At 33.5% G+C, this 22231-nt stretch overlaps 1 protein-coding gene across 7 annotated transcripts in view; it reads left to right on the top strand.

The window, feature by feature from the left end:
• Positions 1–22231, top strand: part of PALS2 (protein associated with LIN7 2, MAGUK p55 family member) — a 110145-nt gene that overhangs the window by 51166 nt on the left and 36748 nt on the right. For all 7 annotated transcript variants that reach the window (XM_077856495.1, XM_077856496.1, XM_077856498.1 and 4 more), the window contains exons 3-5: positions 10376–10528; positions 14745–14897; positions 15613–15840. In XM_077856495.1, the coding sequence (XP_077712621.1) occupies positions 10376–10528; positions 14745–14897; positions 15613–15840 (534 nt within the window). The remainder of the gene's footprint in view (positions 1–10375; positions 10529–14744; positions 14898–15612; positions 15841–22231) is intronic.

The raw sequence follows: 22231 nt of genomic DNA, 5'->3' as shown, positions 1-22231 counted from the left end.
TATATTTTTCATATTAATTCCTATAAGATATATCATTTGCAAATATCATCTCCCACTCAGTATGTTTCCTTATTGTTTTCTCGATGGTTTCCTTCACTGCAAAAGCTTTTTACTTTTATATAGTCCCAATATACCACATCACCTTTTTTCATTCATCTATTGATGGACCTTTGGGTTACTTCCAGAACTTGGCTTTTTTAAGTTGTGCTGCAAACAAACAAAAAACTCTAAAATATAGTGAACAAACTGGTAGTTGCTAGAGAGAGTGAGTAGGGAATGTGTGAAATGAATAGGGAGATTAAGAGGTACAAACTTCCAATTGTAAAATATTTTATATATATATATATATATATATATATATAGTCTTGGAGATTAAAAGTTTAGCATAGGGAATATAGTCAGTGATACTGAAATAATGTATGGTGACAAGCAGTAACTACACTTACGGTGAGCACTGAATAATGTGTTGATTTGTCAAATCAATGTACACTGAAACTAATATAACACTATGTTAATTATGCTTTAAGACATAATCAAATGGATATTCAAGGACTCAAAAATATAATATCTGAAATTTAAAAAGCTCATTTGATGGGGTTAATGGATTCAGTAACAGAGTTATTTGAAAAATCCCCAAGTATCTGGACATTAAACAACATACTTCTAAATAGTCTCAGGGCAGAGAAGAAATCACAAAGAAACAGAAAAAAATATTTTGAATTGAATGAAAATGAAAATTATGTCAAAACAATGCTTATAGGAATAATAAAAATAAGATTATATGTTTAATATAAGACAAATAGACAAAGTCAATATGACTTTAAATATATCAATAAAATCAGTAAACCTGCAGCTAGACCCAAATTACTAGTAACAAGAGTGAAAGAGAGGACATCACTACAAATCCAACAGACATTGCAAGAATAATAAACATTATGAACAACTTTAGGACAATATGATAACTTAGATGAAATTGACTAATTCCATAAAAGATACAAACAAGCCTATATAAGAATAGAAAACCCAAATAACTCTATATTTTTTTAAACTAAATATTGCAGTTTAAAACCTTTCTACAAAAGAATCTCCAGCCTAAATGGCTTCACAATAATATTCTAGCAAACATTTAAGGAAGAAATAATACCAATTCTACTTGATTTCTTCCAGAGAAAGGGGAAGAGAAGGAAACATTTACTATTTTATGAGACTTAGTGTTACCCTGTTAGCAAAGCCAGCTGTAGACATTTCAAGAAAAGAAAACTGCAAAAATGGTATCCTTTATGAACATAGACTTCAAATTCTTGAGAAAATACTAGCAAATCAAATTCAGCAACATATAAAAAAAGATTATACTCATTGTCAAATGAGTTTTGACTAAAAAAATGCAATACTGCCTTAGCATTTGAAAACCAATAAATGTTTGTCACAATTTTGTTGATATGATAAAAATCATTTGATTATGCTAATAGTTGCAGGAAAAGCATTTTACAAAATTGAACATTCATTTTTGACATAAACTAGGTAAACTTAGAAGAAATAGTCTCAACCTGATGGACATCTATTAAAAAAACCACAGTTAAAAAAAGAAACAAAAAAAAAAAACCCCACAGTTAACATCATAATTCATGATGAAGATAGAATGCTTTCTTTATGGGATCATTTCTGTTCAACCATCACTTATATTCACTTTTGTACTTGGGGTACTGGGCAGTACAAAATGACAAGGAAAAGTAGATAAATAAAAGGCATACAGATTAAAGAAGAAAAAATAAACTTTCTTTATTCACAGATGACATTATTGTTTCTGTTGAAAATCCTAAGAATACACCAGAAGGAAGAAAAACAAACCTAGAACTAACAAGTGAGTTTAGCAAAGTCATAGGATACAAGATCAATCTACATAAATCAGTTGTATTTTTATATACTAAAGAAATAGGAGTGAATTTAACAATATGTGCTAGACCTATACACTGAAAACTTAAAAAGACATTGTTGAAATTAAAAGCATACATGCATACATACTTCAGCGTTTGGAAGGCTCAGTACTGTTAACATGTCAGTTCTCCCCACACTGATCTGTAGACTCCATAGAATCCAAGTCAAAATTTCAGGCTGATATATTGGTACTGAAATTTATGAAGGACCTAGACTAAGCAAACCAGTTTTAAAAAAGAAGAAAATTTAATGTTCTCCACAGCCTGATTTCAAGGATTACTATTACCCTATAATAGAGAAAACACTGTAGTATTGGCATACACATCAGTGGCACAGAATAGAGCCCAGAAAGAAACCAACACATGTATGGTCAGCTGATTTTTATCAGTAGCATCATGGTAATTCAATGAAGAAATGATAGTCCTTTCAATAAATGTGCTGGAATAATTGAATATTTATATGCAGGAAAAAATTAACATCATCTTTTTCCTCACATTATGAACAAAAATTACCTCAAAGTGGATTATAGATCTAAAAGTAAGAGCTAAAATTTTAAAACTTTAGAAGAATACATAAGGATAAACTTTGCAACTTTGAGTTAGAGAAAGAATTCTTAGATAAGACATAAAAAGCATGAAGCATAATAAAAATTTGATTAATTAGATTTTATCAAAATTAAAACTTTCTGCTTCAAAAGACACCATTACAAAAATGAAAAGGCAAACTACAGATTGGGGAAAAATATTTGCAAAACATAGCCAGGCATACCTCATTTTATTGTGCTTCTCTTTGTTGCATTTCACAGATACTATGGTTTTTGTTTTTGTTTTTTAATTGAAGGATTGTGGCAACTCTGCATTGAGCAAATCTGTATCATTTTTACAGCAGCATTTGCTCACTTCATGTATTTGTGTCACGTTTTGGTAATTCTCACAGTATTTCTACTTTTTCATGATGATATTTGAATTGCTGCAATCTCATAATAAACCTTTTAGTGAGTGAGGAGGTTTTTTCTTAGAGAATGTGCAAACCCATGAGCAGGTTGGGGAGGGACAGAAGGTGAAGGAAAGAATCTTAGACTGTGCGCTAAGCACGAGCCTGACACAGAGCTCAGCCTAAGGTGCTGAAATGAAGAGTCAGCCACTTAACCAGCTGGTCCACCCAGGTGCCCCTAAGTGAGGAGTTGTTTCTTATGGGTGAGGAAAGACAGTGATTTTTTGAGATGGAATCTATTTTTGATGAAGATGCTATGAAGATTGTTGAAATGATAGCAACAGATTTGGAATGTTACATAAACTTAGTTGATAATGCAGTGGCAGGGTTTGAGAAGCTTGACTCTAAATTTTGACAGAAGTTCTACTGCAGGGGAAAAGCTGTCAAACAGAATCTTCTGCTACAGAGAAATTTTTTATAAAAGAAAGAGCCCATTAATGCAGCCGACTTCATTGTCTTATTTTAAGAAATTGCCACAGCCACCCAGACCTTCAGCAACACCACTCTGATCAGTTAGCAGACATCAAAGTCAGGGTGCAACCCTCTTTCAGCAAAAAGATTATGACTTGTCAAAAGCTCTGATGGTGGTCAGCAGTTTTAGCAATAAGGTAATTTTTCATGTATATACAATGTTTTTCAGACAAAATGTTATTGCACACTTAACAGACTACCCTGTAGTGTAAACATAACTTTATATGTGCTGGAAAAGCAAGAAATTCATTTTCCTGACTTTATTGCAATACTCTTTTTGTTGCAATGTTCACTTTATTGTGGTGGTCTGGAACTGAACCTGCACTATCTTTGAGAAAGCCTATATCCTAAAAAGGAAGCTGTTCATTCATTGCTGGTAATAATGCAAATAGTACAACTACTTTAGAAGACACTTTGGCATTTTCTTACAATATTAACATAGTATTACCATACAATCCAGCAGTGGTACTCCTGATAGTTACCCAAAGGAACTGATGATTTATGTCCATACAGAAATCTACAAGTGAGTGTTTATAGCCTATTTATTCATAATTATTAAAATTTGGAAGCAAACCATGATGTTTTTTAATAGCATAGTGTTATGCATTCATACAATGGAATATATTATTCAGCAATAGAAAGAAATGAACTGTCAAGCTTCAAAACAACATGGAGGAAATGTAAATACATATTGCTAGATGAAAGAAACCAACTGGAGAAGGAATACACTATATGATTCCAATTACATTACATTCTGGGAAAAACAAAAGTTATAAAGACAGTATAAAAGAAAAGAATCAGTAGTTTCTTGGGTTTGGAGGAGTGCAAGGGAAGGATGAATAAGTGAAGCGTGGAGCATTTCTAGAGCCATGGGATTACTCTGTATGATACTGTAAAGGTGCATAGATTACTTTATGCATTTGTCAAAACCCATAGGAAAGTACATGATTAAGAGTGGATCCTAATGTAAACTATAGTGTTTAGTTATTAACAGTGTATCAAATGGACTTAATAATTATAACAAATGTATCACACACGAATGCAGGATTTAAGTAAGAAACTGAAGTGAGGCAGATACATGAAAATTTTCTGTGCTTTCTGCTCAATTTTTCTATAAACTTAGAACTTTATTAAGTCCATAGTTTACATCAGTGTTCATACCTTGTGTTGTATATGTGTGTCTATGGGTTGTAACAAATGTATAATGACATGTAATGGGTTTGCCCAGTTTGGGTATTAGAGTAATATTGTCCCTATAGAGTGAGTTAAGAAATGCTTCCTCTTCTTCCTGGAAGAGATTGTAGTGAATTGGTATAATTTCTTCCTTAAATGTTTGGTAGAATTTACCAGTAAGCCCATGTGAGCCTCATGCTTTCTGTCTGGAAAGATTATTACTGATTTAATTTCCTTGATATAGGAGTATTCAGTTTATCTATATCTCTTTTGTGAGTTTTGGTGGATCATATGTTTAAAGGAATTGTCCATTTCATATAGGTTATCAAATCTGTGGGCATAGAATTGTTCATAGTATTCTTTTGTTTTCCTTTAACGTCTGTAGCATCAGTTGTGATGCCTCTCCCCTTTCATTTCTGTTATTAGTAAGTCTCTTTTTTCTTAATCTAGCAAGAAGTTTTCATCTTTTCAAAGAACCAGCTTTTGGTTTCATTTTATTGATTTCCTGTTTTTACTTTTGTTGGTTTCTGCTTCAAATTGATTATTTGTTCCACTTACTCTGGATTTGATTTGCTCTTTTTTTTCTTAACTTTATAAGATGTGAGTTTAGATTGTTGATTTTAGGTCTTTTTTCTTTTTTAATTGTGCATTCAGTGCTGTAATTTCTCTTTAAACACTGCTTTTCCTGCATCCCACAAAATTGGGTAAGTTATATTTTCATTTGGTTCACATACTTTTAAATTTTTCTTAAGACTTCTTGACGCATATATTTTTAGAAATGTGTTGTTCTGGGGATGCCAGGGCAGCTCAGTTGGTTAAGCGACTGCCTTTGGCTCAGGTCATGATCTCAGGGTCCTGTGCTCAAGCCCTGCATTGTGTTGCCTGCTCAGTGGACAGTTGGCTTCTCCTTTTCCACTCTACTCCTCTCTCTCTCATAAATAAATAAAATCCTAAAAAAAAGAGAAAAAAGAAAAAAAGAAATGTGCTACTTTGTCTCAAAGTGTTTTGGGGTTTTCTGGCTATTTTTCTATTATTGAGTTTTTATTTGATTCCACTGTGGTCTGAGCGCATACTTAATATGATTTTTAATCTTATAAACTTTTTAAGTTGTGTTTTATGGCCCTCACTATGATCTGTCTTGTAAATGTTCCATCTGAGCTTCAGATGAATGTGTACTTTGCTCATTAGTGTGTTCCCACTGGGAAAAAAAGTGTGTAAGAGTATCTGTCTTCTACCATAGTCTCACCAACATGGATGTTATCAGAATTTTTATCCTTGCCAATCTGATAAAAAGAGAAGAATATTGTACTATAATTTTAGTTTGTACTTCTTTTATCATGAATGTGGTTGTGTATCTTTTCATATGTTTAAGAGGTATTTGATTTCCTTTTTGTCTATTTCTTGTTTGCATTATTTGCCTATTTCTCTTAATGTGTTGATCTTTTTCTTACTGGTTTGTAGAAGTCCTTTATGTAGGGGTACTTGGGTGGCTCAGTTGGCTAAGCATCTGACTTCAGGTCAGATCATGATCTCCAGATCCTGGGGTGGAGCCCTGCATCAGACTCCCTGCACACCTGGGATTGTGCTTGTCCCTCTGCTCTCCTCCTGCTAGTGCTCTCTTTCTCCCTACATTGCTCTCTCTCATTATTAAAAGAAGTCCTTTATGTATAAAGAAATTAGCCTTTTATCTGTAATATGATTTGTATTTTAACCCTAGTTTGTCATTTATATTTTGACTTTGCTGATTTTTGATAAGAAATTTTAAATTTTGTGTCATTAATTTTATTGGGCCTTTTAAAATTTATAGCTTTCAGATTTTGCAACATTAGAAAGGTCTTTTCTACTCAGAAATCATAAAAAGTATTCCTTTATTTTTTCTAAATACTGTTACAGATAAGCTTAAAAGAAAAAAGATCTTTTTCTTTTTTTAAAGATTTTATTTATTCATGAGAGACACACAGAGAGAGGCAGAGACATGGACAGAAGGAGAAGCAGGCTCCTCAACAGGAGCCCGATGCAGAACTTGATCCCCAGACCCAGGATCACACCCTGAGCAGAAGGCAGATGCTCAACCACTAAGCCACCCAGGAGCCCCAGGTCTTTTTCTCTTTTTAAAAAGTGTAACAGATTCCCATTTCTAGTTTTTGGCATCTCTGTGGTTCTTTGATTTCTACAGATATTTCTAAGAGTGGCTTAGCAATGTTATTTAGAAGCTCCCTGAGTATTTTGATATATAATTAAGAATTTGAACTTCTTTTGTTAACTAGATTTCTGACAAGTTCTTTACTCATTAGAGAATTCAATTTTAATTTATACTTATTTCATCCATTTTTTTGTTCAGAACAAATCTCATTCTTTTTGAAATAATGTATGGAGAAGCAAAATAAAAATTGACTTTTCTCTCTCATTTCTACTTTCTGCTCAAAATCTTATTTATTTTTTGACTCTTTGTGGGCTTTTCTTGATCTTTCTCATCCTTGAGTTTCTATAATAGAAGAGAATGACTCTAACCTCAGCAAAACATTTGTCACTTACTTAGCTTTTTTAAGAAATATTTAATGAGCAACTACCATATACTTAGCCATGTTCAAACATAGAAACAAAATTTATGATATTTTGGTCCTTGCTTTTAAGGGAAAAAGGCAAGGTTAGTACACATAGTGATAGTAGTATTAGATATAATAGATAATATTTGTCACTTTATAGCCCACAATTTCTGTTACTTATTTTTTTTTTTTGCAAGCTTGGTTGGACTATGCCTAAAAGAAATACCTAGAAGTCCTGAAGGAAGTTCTTCTCTGCAGTTCATTTTTCTAAGGTGCAGTAGTAAATAGGTTTCTCAGAACTGGACATACAAGAAGGCTAGGCTACATCATATTTGTATCAGGTCCCAGTGTCCCAAGTTGTGGCAGGTGGAATATATTTTTATTAAGTTATGCTAGCTTTCTTTTTTGTTTTGTTTTTTTTGAAGTTATGCTAGCTTTCTAATAATGTCTTTTCTAAAGGGAAACAAGACCCATTTTATTCAAATAGCTTATAATTTATCTGTCCTGATCAATTTTCAGTGTTTTCTTTTTTCTTTCTTTTTTTTTTTTTTTTTTGTCAAATCAGTTAAATTCAAGTTGATGCTTGCCTCTTCAAAGCTACTAAATAAATGCTGGCTTTAAAGTGAATAGAAGTCCTAACTTTTTTCACAGGATCTTACACCTTAAAAAAATGGACCTGCATTTGCTTTCTTGGAAAAATAAAGTTGATCTTGATAGAACCCAATTATATTTCAGAAGTTGGCTTTCTGTGTTAATATAATTACAGTGACAGTTTCACTAAAAAGCCTTTTTTCCTTTTTCTGAGAATTTCTTGTGTGGATTTTTTTTTTTCTACTGTTGCACCAGTCTGTGCAGTCAATGTGAAGAAACCTTTGTGTATGTTTGTTTTTATAACATAATTTTGCCTTGCTACTTCTTCTTTCATATATTTCCATGTGTCCTCACCCAGTTTGAGAGCAATAAGATAGATGAACATAGAAACTAAAGGAGCTATATTAGAGTTCTCATCAGTGATCATTTCTGTTTCTTTATTACTTGTCCCAGTGTCTTGAATTGAATGGGTATATTATGTGATCATAGGATGTTATAGAAAATATATTGACATAGTACCTGAAAATTGTAAACCAAACATTGTGTTTTCTAGAGAAACAGGTAGTGTTTATAGCTCTTACTTGGAGCAAAGAGGTTGCAGATTGAAGGGATGGGTGGTATTCTGACCACAGGAGTATAAAATAACTGTGGGGATAGATGTAGTAGAACAGAATTAATAACACATCTGGACTAGAGTAGCATGCTAAGAAACTGCAACTCAACTCGCAGTCAATGAGAACATATTTGACACAGTTAAATGAGTTAGAATAATGCATTATGTAGAAAATGGAATAATTAACCACAGTATGATGTTTCAGTGGCTGTCTGCATAGTGATGAAGTCAAATAAGAAGCTTTAGTAGGTAAGCATTCAAGCCTTGTTATTAGACTATCTGATTCTGCCACTTATCAGTATTATAGATTCAAGCAAATCACTTTTATTTTGCATTAGCATCTATGTCTGTAAGGTAAGGATAACAACACACCTACCTTTGCTTAATACACACAAATACACACTCACACTACACTGAGAATATAGTTCCTGACAGATACACACACACACAAAAAAAAAAAACCTTAATAATTGTTAAGCTTCTTTACTTCCTTTCTTTCCTTAAACTTTCATATACTACTATAAGAGTAAAGGAGTATTGCAAGGTTATCAATGCTAAATTAAATTCTTGTTAACAGCGAATATTTTTATTAAAGCAATAAACAATTCTAGTTTGTTTTGTAAGTGTTAATAGCTAATTATGTCCATTATTTTAGGTTTTCTTACCCATGATGATTTATGTTGAGTTTCCCATTCATCCTATCCTTAATAGGCTTATATTGAACTTTCAGAAAATTACAGGTTTACCCATTTTATTCTTTGTGGTGTTATCTAATCTTAATTTTTTTCTTACCTAATTTTTTTCTTATCTAAATGTAATAGAAACTCCTTCCTCTAAAATACATTTGGTCTTTTGACACTTTTCTTTGTTTAATAACAGTTAAAATTTCTTCTGCCATTTCATATGACTTAAAATTTTTTCTCCTGAGGTGTTTTTTAAAAATGTTGCTTATGTATGTAGCCCCTTCTTCCAGTTAAATATTTATTTCATTCTTGTGAATCACCTCAAAAAAATACACTTAAATGAAAAATCTCATTTTTAAAATCAGACCCTATATTTGTCTTTGAAGGATCCATTCATAATGGCTGAAGTATTATAGGTACAGATAAAGTTTAATTGATACTGTTACCACTTGAAACTTGGATTTTTCCTGAGTACTTACTGAAATCGATCTTAAGATATTAAATACAAGATTTGTCATCTTACATGGTTTCATTTATACATTAAATCTTAACAGTTACGCTTTGCCTTCAAAATCAGATGCAACCATTTATCAGAAAAAACATCACTTAAAAAGAGGGAGACTACTTAGTGTTCAGTTTCAGTTTGAATTTAAAACTCTGTTTTACTCCCACTATTAAAGGCTAATTAGGGTTACTTGTTTCCTGTGACAGTGTGATTCATGGTCCATTTGCCATGGAAAAGATTGTGAGGTTTTTTGTTTTTTTTTTTTTTTTAAGTGGCTTAAGATAAAGAGACATGATTTCCTAATGAAATCAAACAGTCTTTCAAGGTCCAGTTCAAGAACTGACTTCCCTGAATTGACTTATTTATTTTGCTGATATCAAAATTGGAAAATGGTAGCTTCAGGATTCTGGTACCCCCAAAATGATTTTTATTATTTTTTAATGGCAGTCCATATAATGATTACATTCCTTTTTTTTTTTTTTATTTTTATTATGCATAATCACTTATTTTCTGCCTCTAGAGTTTGAGCCTAGACTAGAAAGCCATTAGGAAATTCTATTGGGTAGGAAATGTGTTTTTTCAATTGTCATCTGGCTTACTAGTTTTTTCATCATTTAGTTATTAAAGCAAGTTTTCCATGACTTTTAGAATAGGAATAAAAGCCAAGATTTATTATATTGCTTGATAACATTTACTATAAAATGTATGTTGCCTCTGACTAGAATATTAAATTTGGTTTAAATGAATCAAACCTTTAGGTAGTATCTTTTAGAGTGTTCTTTATGAAAAAGAAATCAAGAAGAAAATCATGGTCTGGAGCAAAACAATATGTGTTATAACTTCAATTATACTGTTATCTTTTCAGGCTCATGAGAGGCTAGAAGATTCAAAACTAGAAGCTGTCAGTGATAATAACTTAGAATTAGTCAATGAAATTCTTGAAGATATCACTCCTTTAATAAATGTGGATGAAAATGTGGCAGAACTGGTTGGCATACTCAAAGAGCCTCACTTCCAGGTAAATTTTGCTATTACTCTTATTCCCAAGTCCCCTGTATTCTTTTAGTAGATGGGTTCCAGCTTAAGGTGATTTATTTAAGATTATTTAGAAGCAAATTTTATAAATATGTAAATTCCAACAGATATTTTAATGAACTGAGGATATAAAAACAGACACACAGCTAATATACACTACATAAATGTATAGCAGAAATACATTAGAATGGATTTTCCATTGTGTAATTAAAACCAGCCTTGATTCAGCAACAGACCACATACTAGAGACCTTTTTCTTATAGTGATAATGGATTTTCCTTCCTCACCACCACTGTTTCGCAGCCTTTCTTATTAGAGTTATTTCAGTATTGCTTCTGAGACTGAGATGCAATCAGTGACCTTGGAACAAAAGAGAACTGTGTAAGGATAGAACTAATCCATAACACATTCTCCATAGGTGCTAAAAAAAATACATGCAATTTAAGCATTGGTCTGTAGCAGTGAAGAGTAAATCTGTTTAACAAAGAAGAGTCAGTTTCAGAAGAGAAAGTGGAGGGGAGGGAGGAGAGATTTCTTATAAATGTATAATTAAGTGTGGTATTGGGACAGTATTAGAAAATAGACCAATGGAAGAGAAAAAAAAACAGAAATATATCCACATGTATACCACAACTTGATTTATGACACAGATACTGCATTTTAAGGGAGAAGGAATAGACTGTTCCATAAGTAGTGCTGGGATAAAAGAATAAAGTGTCATCTGCTTTCCATTGCAAATCTTAGCATTGAAAATCAAATGGCAACACCCCCTTTGCTTTTTCTCAAGGGCTTTCTATGACTCTTCAGCAATGTGGCTGCAAAATACAAAAGTTTATATGAGTTGGTTGCTCTATAAATCAGTATCTCAAAGTACAAAAAAAAATGGACACATTTCAGAGACATCCTATATGCTTGTGCCAGTTGATGAAGGTCTTATAAGGCACAGAAAGCTATTTGGACTTTATTCTGAGGACAGTGAGAGTAGGAGGGGAGAACCATAAGAGGGGGGAGAGTAGGAGATATTAAGGAGAAGGCAGAAAGATAGTTGAGGAATAAGGCAAGAAACTGTGATGGCAGTATCAAGAGTGGAAAATGTGGGAATTTTTAGGTTTTAAGCCATAAAATCAACAGGACTTGGTGATTGATTACATGTGATAGTTACAGAAGAGAGATGTGGGAAGTTGATAAGGATAGTATTTCTGACAAATAATTGATGGCACTTGCTGAGATAAGGAACACTCTACAAGAAACTGACATGTTAAGGTAACTGGCAGTGTTGTTTGTGATACCTCCGAAGCATATGGTAGAGCTTTCATACACGCTACATATCTTTAATAAATATATAAAATTTAATAAGTTTATCAATTTATATAAAGTTTAATAAATATAATTAGAAAATACAGGCAAGCAAAAATTTAAAAATTAAGACATTGCATTCTTTATTAAGTTCTTTTTTTTTTTTTTTTTTTTAAGATTTTTAATTTATTTATTCATGAGAGAGAGAGAGGCAGAGACACAGGCAGAGGGAGAAGCAGGCTCCATGCAGGGAGCCCGATGTGGGACTCAATCCTGGGTCTCCAGGATCATGCCCTGGACCGAAGGCAGGCACTACCACTGAGCCACCAGGGCTGCCCAAGACATTGCATTCTTATTACCCATGTCAGTACTGTACTATTCTAGTGCATATTCCTCTATGCTTTTTCTGTGCATAAATGTGCATATTTTTTTCATTACTGATTGAGATCCTCTTATACAAGTTATTTTGTAACTTACCCTTTTTTTTTTCAGTTATTGATTTCCACTTTTTCATTTCAGTGGATCTCCATATCCTGTAATACACATTATATTCAAACATCTCCATTTGACACCAAAATACTCTGTATAGTTTTGTACTTAAGGGTTTGTGCTTATGGGTTTCCAACTTAGATCCCTGTCTTTTCTCCCTTAATTATAATGTTGACCTATAAAAAATGACTGCCCTGCAGAACCTCCCACTCCCTGAATGAATCTGGTTGTCTCTTTACTGTGTTGTTTAGTTATCCCTTCTATTTCCTATAAACAGAAGTTCTTTCTAAAAAGTTGATGATTCAGGGTCCCTGGGTGGCTCAGTTTGTTAAGCGTCTGCCGTCAGCACAGGTCATGATCCAGTGTCATGGGATCAAGCCCCACATTGGGTTCCCTGCTCAGTAGAGTCAGTCTGCTTCTCCTCCATTCATCTCTCCTCTCACTCATACTTTCTCTCTTTCCCTCTCTCAAATAAATAAAATCTTGAAAAAGTAAAAGATTGGTGATTCAAGTTAATTATTTGAAACTGGAATGCATCAATAGTGATGTAATACAACATGAATTAAACTACATCAGAAGATGTGTGACACCTGGTTAACCCACATTACTGATGCTGAGATTGGTGTCTTAATTAAGGGCAAAGACAGTCTAATCCTTCCTTTGAAATACTTTTCACTAGAGCATAATCTACTGTATTATTATCCTAGCATTATACAAAGTTATTTCCTGTTCAGCCATTTATCTACTTATGAACACAAATTAATCTTTGCCTGAATTAATATTTTCATTAGAGTCTTCAAAATGACATTTTTCAGATTCTCTCATTCTATATTTTGTAGCTGCTGTTCTTATATAAAGTAGAGCTTCTCCTCATCAACTGAGCTATTTCACCAACCCATGATGTATTTCATACTGAAAAGTCAGGGAAATGCCTGATCCTTCCCTTTACCAGTTTTCAAAGTATTGTTTTAAAATAGCACTCTTGAATGGTAACAGATGAGTTTTTCAGTCCTTCTGTTTTTTAAATATCATTTTGCAGTTATTGATTTTTCATAAATTCAGTATGTTTCGATCTTTACTATCCTTACTCTTTGATTTTCAAGTTATCATGACTGGCTAGTTGTAGACAGATTTTAGTCTGAATCTGAAGCTCATGAGAGTTTTAGAAGTTATCAGTGTTGAAGTACTGGTTCAAGTCACAGAGTAGATAATATTGCCTAAGAAGGCATAGGATGAAAACTAAGCAGCCCAGGTTAGAGAATTGAGCAATTTCTAGCATTTATGGAAATAATCTTTAAAAAATCCTTGTGATTTTTTTTCTTTTTGGAATTTTCTTTAGTCTCTTAAAATATATTTTCATGAAATGACTAGAAATTATCAATTCATATCCTGATTGCTTCTGTTCTGAATTTGCTGATATTTATTTTCTCCCTTCTTTTTATTTTGATTTGTTTTTGAGCTTGGGTTCCATCTACTCAAAAAATTTAACTCTGCTTTATATTGAGTATACACAATTACAGTATAAACAAAAAACTAAAATAAATATATTAAAAAATTGTAAGAAATTCCTAGGAAGCTATATCAAAGTCATTCATGATGATAGCATATACATAGTAAACGTAGGAGGTAAAATTATATTCAGGACCATTCATAGCTCATTAATGTTTTTCCCTTAAAATATATGTTCTATAGACTAAAGCCTTTATCAGTAATATAAAATCTTTCATCACTGATATAAGATGTTGATACTTATCCATTTTCTATTGGTTATCTATTTATTAGACATTTTATATGTGTAAAAATACATGGTATTGCTAACAACTTTTAGAGTAAAAATTAGGGTCTGTACCATTTGAATTTTTTAAAAGATTTTATTTATTTTATTTGAGAGAGAGGACAGAGGGAGCAGCAGAGGGAAAGGGAGAAATAGGGTGCTCAATCTCAGGACCCTGAGGTCATGCCTGAGTTAAAGGCAGATGGTTAACTAACTGAGCCACCCAGGAGCCCCTGTACCATTTGAATTTGTATGATACCTAATAAATAGGGCTTGATGATAAATATTGAATGATGATAATGTTGATGACAATGTCAGCAGTGAATTCCAGTGCCTTGAGTGCACCACACTTGGAAATCTAGGTTCAGTTTCCACTGAACATGTCACTTGTTTTAAAAAGTCACAAAACTCTTATCAGTCTCTTCAAATCCTTTGAAACAAGGAATACAATATTGTTTATGTTGATTAAACTATATATATTCATATTTAAAAGGTTCTGTTGCATTTGATTTAACTCATATTTTAGAATTTAATGTGTGCTTTGGAAGGTTTTAGTACTCTAGTAGGATAATGAACTGTTAGTTTTAATAACTTTTTCCATCAGTAATTAATAACCACAGGCTGTTCTGAATCCTTATAGTCACTCTTGGAGGCCCATGATATTGTGGCATCAAAATGTTACGATTCACCTCCATCAAGCCCAGAAATGAATAATTCTTCTATCAATAATCAGTTATTACCAGTAGATGCCATTCGTATTCTTGGTATTCACAAAAGAGCTGGGGAGCCATTGGTGAGTAGATAAATTTGTGCCTTTTAAAATCTGAAATCTGACTTTTTTGCCTCAATTACTACCCCCCCTTTTTTTTCCAAAATTTGTATTATTATTATTATGAAAACATCAATTCATGTATATTTGTTTTACCAGTGTTTTTTGGCTTGTATATAAATACACAACTGATGCTCTCTTAAATAGCATACAAAACTAAACCAAAATAAAAAGTTAAATTGAAATAGAGGCCAGAAGTTTGCTGATGGGCAGCAAAAATTACAAGAGATAATTATTCCATTTCTTTCTATATCCTTTGAAGAAATGAACTCAAGTTGCTTGCTAATGATGGTATCAAAACACAGAAGAAAGTTATTAAAAATTGAAGGCATGGGTAGGACTCCATAAGTAGTGAAATTTACTATTCCCTGCTAAAATTATATTTCTGAGTCCTGACTATAAGAAAAAAGGAGAAGTTTGAAACAAGGCCATCAATGCTTAGATACTTACTCTTCTCCTTTGAACTTTTTATCCTGTGGAATATAATTTCCATAGGGTGGTATATGTCATTTCAGTTGCCTGTGGTTTAATGAGATTAAAATATTGAGACAGGAGAGAATAGGGGGAAAGTAGGAACAATTTACTTACCTACTTTTAGAATTTTCTTATTCATGAATATTTAAGATTTCTTCCTAATAATCTAAAACCAGTGATAATTCTGGGTTTTTCTTTCCTTTAGGGTGTAACATTTAGGGTCGAAAATAATGATCTGGTAATTGCCCGAATCCTTCATGGAGGAATGATAGATCGACAAGGTCTGCTTCATGTGGGAGATATCATTAAAGAAGTCAATGGTCATGAGGTTGGAAACAATCCAAAGGAATTACAAGAATTACTGAAAAATATTAGTGGAAGTGTCACCCTAAAAATTTTACCAAGCTATAGAGATACCATAACCCCTCAACAGGTCAGTAATAAAATTCTTGGTAATATTAAGAATATTTTCATTTCTTTAATCACTCTGTTGGATATAACCACCACTACTCTTTTGCTAAAGAAAAGAGGAAAAAAAACTATGATTTAAGTGTTCTGAATTGCCTTATTTTGTCATGGGTGAATTTTTAAATTTTTAAATGATTAGCACTCTCTTATAAAGAAAGGAATAACCAAATGTCTTTGTGAACACTATGAACCCTAGCATTGCAGTAACCTATGGCTAGGTATCTGAAGAATCATAAGGTCTTTTAGTCATTAATCTAGCAAACATTTTTGGCACCTCTTATGTTTTAGACATTGTATTAGTTCCTATGAGAGAATAAGAATATAGCTCCAGTTACCTCTTGCTTAGTGTTCATGTGATGGCTGAATGGAGAATGAGGCCAGAAAGGGAGGATGGGTATATAGATTGAGAAAAATCTTGAATACCTGAATTGTACACATTTGATCTGATTTTTATAACTAATTTTTAGGTAAAGTAGATTATTGAACAGGGGAATGTTGTAATGACAGCAATCATCTAGTTTCAGCATGTTGAGTGAATTCCAAAAGAAGAGAAGTGATATCCTGTAACCAGGAAGCAGAATTTTGGAGGTGTGCGGTGATTTCTGAGAGACAACTCTAAAGGTTAACTATTTGGGTTCAAATACCAATGCTACCTCTTACTAGCTTAGCCTGTCTGTGCTTCATTGTTTTATATATATAGTTAGGGATAATATTTCTTTTCTCAAAAGATATTATGAGGATTAAATGACTTAATTCATGTAAAGCTCTCATAATGCCTGGTGCATAGCGCTCAAAAAGTAGCTGTTCTTGTGATGTGGTGATGAGGTGGTGGTATAATAGAATTATAAAGAAAGAAACGTAAAAAAGTAATTGCAGAGAAAGATTTGGCAATCATGATGGGAGTGTTGGAACTGAGGAGAGGATTTAAAGGCCTACATACTGTAGAAATAGGAAATGTCTATCAATATTTTAGATTGATGCCTTTAATTATTCAACTTCATTCCGTAAATGTATTGTTGCATGAGTAAGTGAAATTATAAGTTTTTACATATGATACTGCCAACGATCTTCTTTCAGTATGAGAACTTAAAAGTAGTTTTTATATGTTCATATAATTCTTTGAAATAACGTATGTTGAGTACCTGTTTCACGTTGTTCTTCGAAGGATAGAATATATACTTTCCGTAAGCTTTTATTTTAATCACCTTGTGCTCAATATGACAAGTGAACTCCTTCATCCCCACCACCTATTTCGCTCATCTTCCTACCTACCTCCCCTCTGGTAACCATCAGTTTGTTCTCTATAATTGAGCCTGTTTCTTGGTTGCTCTCGCTCTTGCTCTTGTTCTCTCTCTCTCTTTTTCCCTTTGCTTATTTGTTTTGTTTCTTAAATTCCACAGGAGTGAAATCATACAGCATTTATCTTTCTCTGACTGACTTATTTCACATAGGATGATACTCACTAGCTCTATCTCATGCCATTGCAAATGGCAAGATTTCATTCTTTTTATGAGTGAATAATACTCCATTATACATACACACACACACACACACACCACTTCTTTATCCATTCATCAACTGATGGACATTTAGGCTGGTTCCATATCTTGGCTATTGTGAATAATGCTGCTGTAATAATATAGAGGTGCTTGTATCTTTGAATTAGTGTTTTTGTACTTTGGGTAAATACAGTTCAATTGCTGTATCATAGGGTAGTTCTATTTTAACTTTTTGAGGAACCTCCATACTGTTTTCCACAGTGGCTGCACCAATTTTCATTCCCACCAGCAGTGCAAGAGGATGCCTTTTTTTCCATATCCTCATTAACTTGTTTCTTGTGTTTTTGATTTTAGCTGTTTTGACAAGTGTGAGGTACTATCCCATTGTAATTTTGATTTGCATTTCCCTGATAAGTGATGTTGAGAATCTTATCATGTTTCTGTTGGCCATCTGTATGTTTTCTTTGGAGAAATATCTGTTCATTTTTTCAATTGGATTATTTGATTTTGGGGTGCAGAGTTTTATAAATTAAGTATTTTTGGATACTAACTCTTTATTGATATGCCATATGCAGATACCTTCTCCCATTCTGTAGGTTGCCTTTTAGTTGTGTTGATGGTTTCCTTTGCTGTATAGAAGCTTTTCATTTTGATAGAGCCCCAATAGTTTAGTTTTGCTTTTGTTTCCTTTACCTTTGGGGACCTACCTAGAAAAAAAGTTTTTATGGCCAATGTCATGTGCTCTTTTCTAGGATTTATAAGGTTTCAGGATTCACATTTAGGTCTTTAATACATTTTGAATTTATTTTTGTGTATGGTGTAAGAAAGTAGTCCAGTTTTCCCAACACCATTTGTTGAAGAGACTGTCTTTTTTCCCTTAGATATTCTTCCCTGCTTTGTCAAAGATTAATTAAGCATATAATTGTGGATTTCTTTCTGGGTTTTTTGTTCTGTTCTTTTTATCTATGATTCTGTTTTTGTGCCAGTACCATACCATTTTGATTACCACACCTTTGTAATATTACTTGAAATCTAGAATTGTGATGTGTCCAGCTTTACTTTTCTTTTTCAAGGTTACTTTGGCTATTCAGGCTCTTTTGTGTGTGTGTGTGTGTGTGTGTGTGTGTGTGTGTGTGTGTGTGTTTATTCATGATAGAGAGAGAGAGGCAGAGACACAGACAGAGGGAGAAGCAGGCTCCATGCCAGGAGCCCGACGCGGGACTCGATCCCAGGACTCCAGTATCGCGCCCTGGGCCAAAGGCAGGCGCCAAACTGCTGAGCCACCCAGGGATCCCCATCTTTTGTGGTTCTATGTAAATTTTAAGATTGATTGTTTTAGCTCTGTGAAAAATGCTGGTGGTATTTTAATCGGGATTGCACTAAATGTGTAGATTGCTTTGTATAGTATAGGAACTATCAATATTTTAACAATGTTTTTTGTTCTTCCAATCCATAAGTATGGAATATCCTTCCATTTCTTTATATCATCCTTAATTTCTTTCATCATTGTTTGATTTTTAGAATATAGGTCATTCACTTCATTGGTTAGGTTTATTCCTAGGTATCTTACTAATTTTGGTGCAATTGTAAATGGGGTTGTTTTCTTAATTTCTCTTTCTGCTGCTTCATTATTGGTGTGTAGAAATGCAACATATTTCTGTAGATTGATTTTGTACCCTGTGACTTTACTGAATTCATTGATCATTCTAGCAGTTTCTTGATGGAGTCTTTGGATTTTCCTTATATAGTATCATGTCATCTGCGAAAAGTGAACAGTTAGTTGACTTCTTCCTTGCTGATTTAATGGCTTTTATATCTTTTTGTTGTGGCTAGGTTTTCTAATACAATGTCGAATAAAGGTGGTGAGAGTGAACATCCTTGTTTTGTTACTGAGCTTAGGGGAAAGGCTCTCTGTTCCCATTGAGGATGATGTTTGCTGTGAGTTTTTCATATGAGCCTTTATATGTTGAAGTATGTTCCTTCCAAACCTACTTTGTTGAGGATTTTTATCCTGAATCGTTGTTGTACTTTGTCAAATGCTTTTTCAGTGTTCTTTGAAATGATCATATCCTTTCTCTTATCCTTTCTCTTGTTAATGCAGTGTATCGTGTTGACTGATTTGTGAATATTGAATCATTCTTGCAACCCAGGAATAAATCCCACTTGGTCATGGTGAATGATTTTTTTTTTTTAAATGTGTTGTTGGATTTGGTTTGGTAGTATTTTGTTGAGGATGTCCCAGCAGGTTTTGTACCATTGTATTTTCGTTTCCAGTTGTTTCCATGCATTTTTAAATTTCTTCTTTGATTTCCTAGTTGATCTATTCATTGCTTAGTATCATGTTATTTAACCTAGTCTTTCCAGGTTTTTCCTTCCTGGTTGACTTCTAGTTTCAAAATGGTGTGGTCAGAAACCATGCATGGTGTATTTTTGAATTTGTTGAGGCTTGTTTTGTGATCTCATAAGTGACCAGTTCTGGAGAATGGTCCATGTGTGCTAGAATAGAATGTGTATTCTGCTATTTTAGGATGGAATTTCCTGAATATATCTGTTAAATCAATCTGCTACATTGTGTCACTCAAAGCCATTTTTTTTCTGTTGATTTTCTACTTAGGTGATCTTTCCATTGATGTAAGTGGGGAGTTAAAGTCCCCTACTATTATTGTATTATTATCAATTACTTCCTTTATGTTTGTTTTTAATTGTTTTATGTATTTGGGTACTCCCATGTTGAGTGTGTAAATATTTACAGTTGGTATATCTTCTTGTTGGATTGTTCCCTTTATATAGTGTCCTTCTTTGTCTCTTGTTACAGTCTTTGTTTTGAAGCCTATTTTGTCCAACATGAGGATTGCTACTCCAACTTTCTTTTGGCATCCGTCTACATGATAAATTTCTCCATCCCCTCAGTTTCAGTTGGCAGGTGTCTTAATGTCTAAAGTGATTCTCTTGTAGGCAGCATATAGATGGGTCTTATTTTTTATCCATTCTGTCACCATATATCTTTTTGATTGGAGTGTTTAGATCTTTTACATTTAAGTAATTATTGATAGATACATATTTATTGCCATTTGTACTTGTTTTATGGTTGTTTCTGAACATTTTCTCTGATACTTTCTTTTTCTCTTTTGTGGTTTGCTAGTTTTCTTAAGTGATATATTTGGATTTCTTTCTTTTTATTATTTGCATATTCATTAGTGGTTTTTGACTTGTGGTTATCATTAGGTTTATATATAACATCTGCATATAGCAGTTTATATTAAATTTATGATTTTTATGTTTGAATCCATTCTTTACTCTTCTCCTATGTATGTTTTACATATATGGTGTCATAATTTGCATCTTTTTATTTTGTGAGTTCCTTGACTGCTTTTTCACAGAAATATTCATTTTTACTGCTTTTGTGTTTTCTACCTTCATACTATCATTTTTGGTCTGTCTTTGCTATTCAGAGTTCCTTTTAATATTTCTTGCCGGGTTGGTTTAGTGGTCATGAACTCCTTTAGTTTTTGTTGCTGGATAGAGTATTCTTGGCTACAGATTTTTCCCATTCAGCACTTTGAATATATCATGCCACTCCTTTCTGGCTTGGAAAGTTTCTGCTGAAAAATTCACTGATAGCCTTGTGGGATTTCCTTTGTATGTAACTATTTTCTTTTATCCTATTGCTCTTACTATTTTTATTTTACCACTTTATTTTTCCATTTTAATTACAATATGTCTTCATGTTGATCTGCTTTTGTCGATTTTGTTGGGGGTTCTCTGTGCCTCCTAGATCTGGATATCTGTTTCCTTACCCAGATTAGAGACGTTTTCAGCTATTATTTCTCCTGATTTTCTACTCCCCTTTCTCTCTTTCCTTCTTCTAGGACTTCTATGATATGAATATTATTATATTTTTTAGAGTCATTAAGTTACCGAAGTTTGTTCTCATTTTGCATAATTTTTTTTTTCTGTTTTGTTCAGTGTAATTACTTTCCATTACTCTGTCTTCTAGGTCATTAATTCATTCCTGTGTTTCTTCCAGCCTGCTGTTCATTTCATCAAGCATGTTTCTCACTTTGTTTATTAAGCCATTTCTGCTGTTATTCCTTATCTCTGTTAATGGTCTCACTGATGTCTTCCACTCTCTTCTCAAGCCCATTGAGTATCCTTATGATCATTGCTTAAAATTCTTTATCAAACACATTACTTAAATTTGTTTCACTTAGCTCTCCTGCCATGACCTTGTCTTATTCTTATGTTTGGTACAAATTCCTCTGTCTTCTCATTTTATCTTAGTCTCTGTGAATGTTTCTTTGTGTTAGAAAAGTTAGCTACATCTCTGTTGCCCAGCACCTGTTCCCCAGCACCTGGTGCTTCCAGGAGTGTCTCCAATGTGTGCTGGCTGCTTTATCCTACAGGCCAGTCATTTGCAGAGGCTCTCTGCCTGTTGTGGGCAGTGTTTGATCTCTGGTCTGTGTGTGGCACATTTTAACTTGGTATGTTCTGGTCCGCTTGCGAAATGAGACCTTTTGCCACCACCACCAGAACTGAGACCTTGCAAACTCCTGGGTCAGGAGATGAAGTGTTGGCAGGGATTTGTGCTAGTCTTCTGTAGGAGGTGAGCCACTATGTTGGGACTGAGACAAGCATGACTAGAAAGGGTGGTTCTTCCAAAGCGTTGGGGAATGGAGTTTGGAATAAGCAAGTTACGTAGCCAGTGTCAGCACAGGCTTGGTTCCCACAGATTGCTCTGTGTGCGGAGCGGCAGAGAAGGGAAATGGTGCATATCAGTTCCTATGTTTCAACAGGGATCTCCCCATGAATGTTGCCTCCTTTCTAAGACATGCTTCAAAATGAGCAGCTAACCTCCCC

This window comes from Canis aureus, chromosome 18 (assembly GCF_053574225.1).
Source record: "Canis aureus isolate CA01 chromosome 18, VMU_Caureus_v.1.0, whole genome shotgun sequence".
Lineage (NCBI taxonomy): Eukaryota > Metazoa > Chordata > Mammalia > Carnivora > Canidae > Canis > Canis aureus.
Note: the sequence above shows the minus strand (reverse complement) of the source record. Positions and strands in the feature narration are given on the sequence as shown.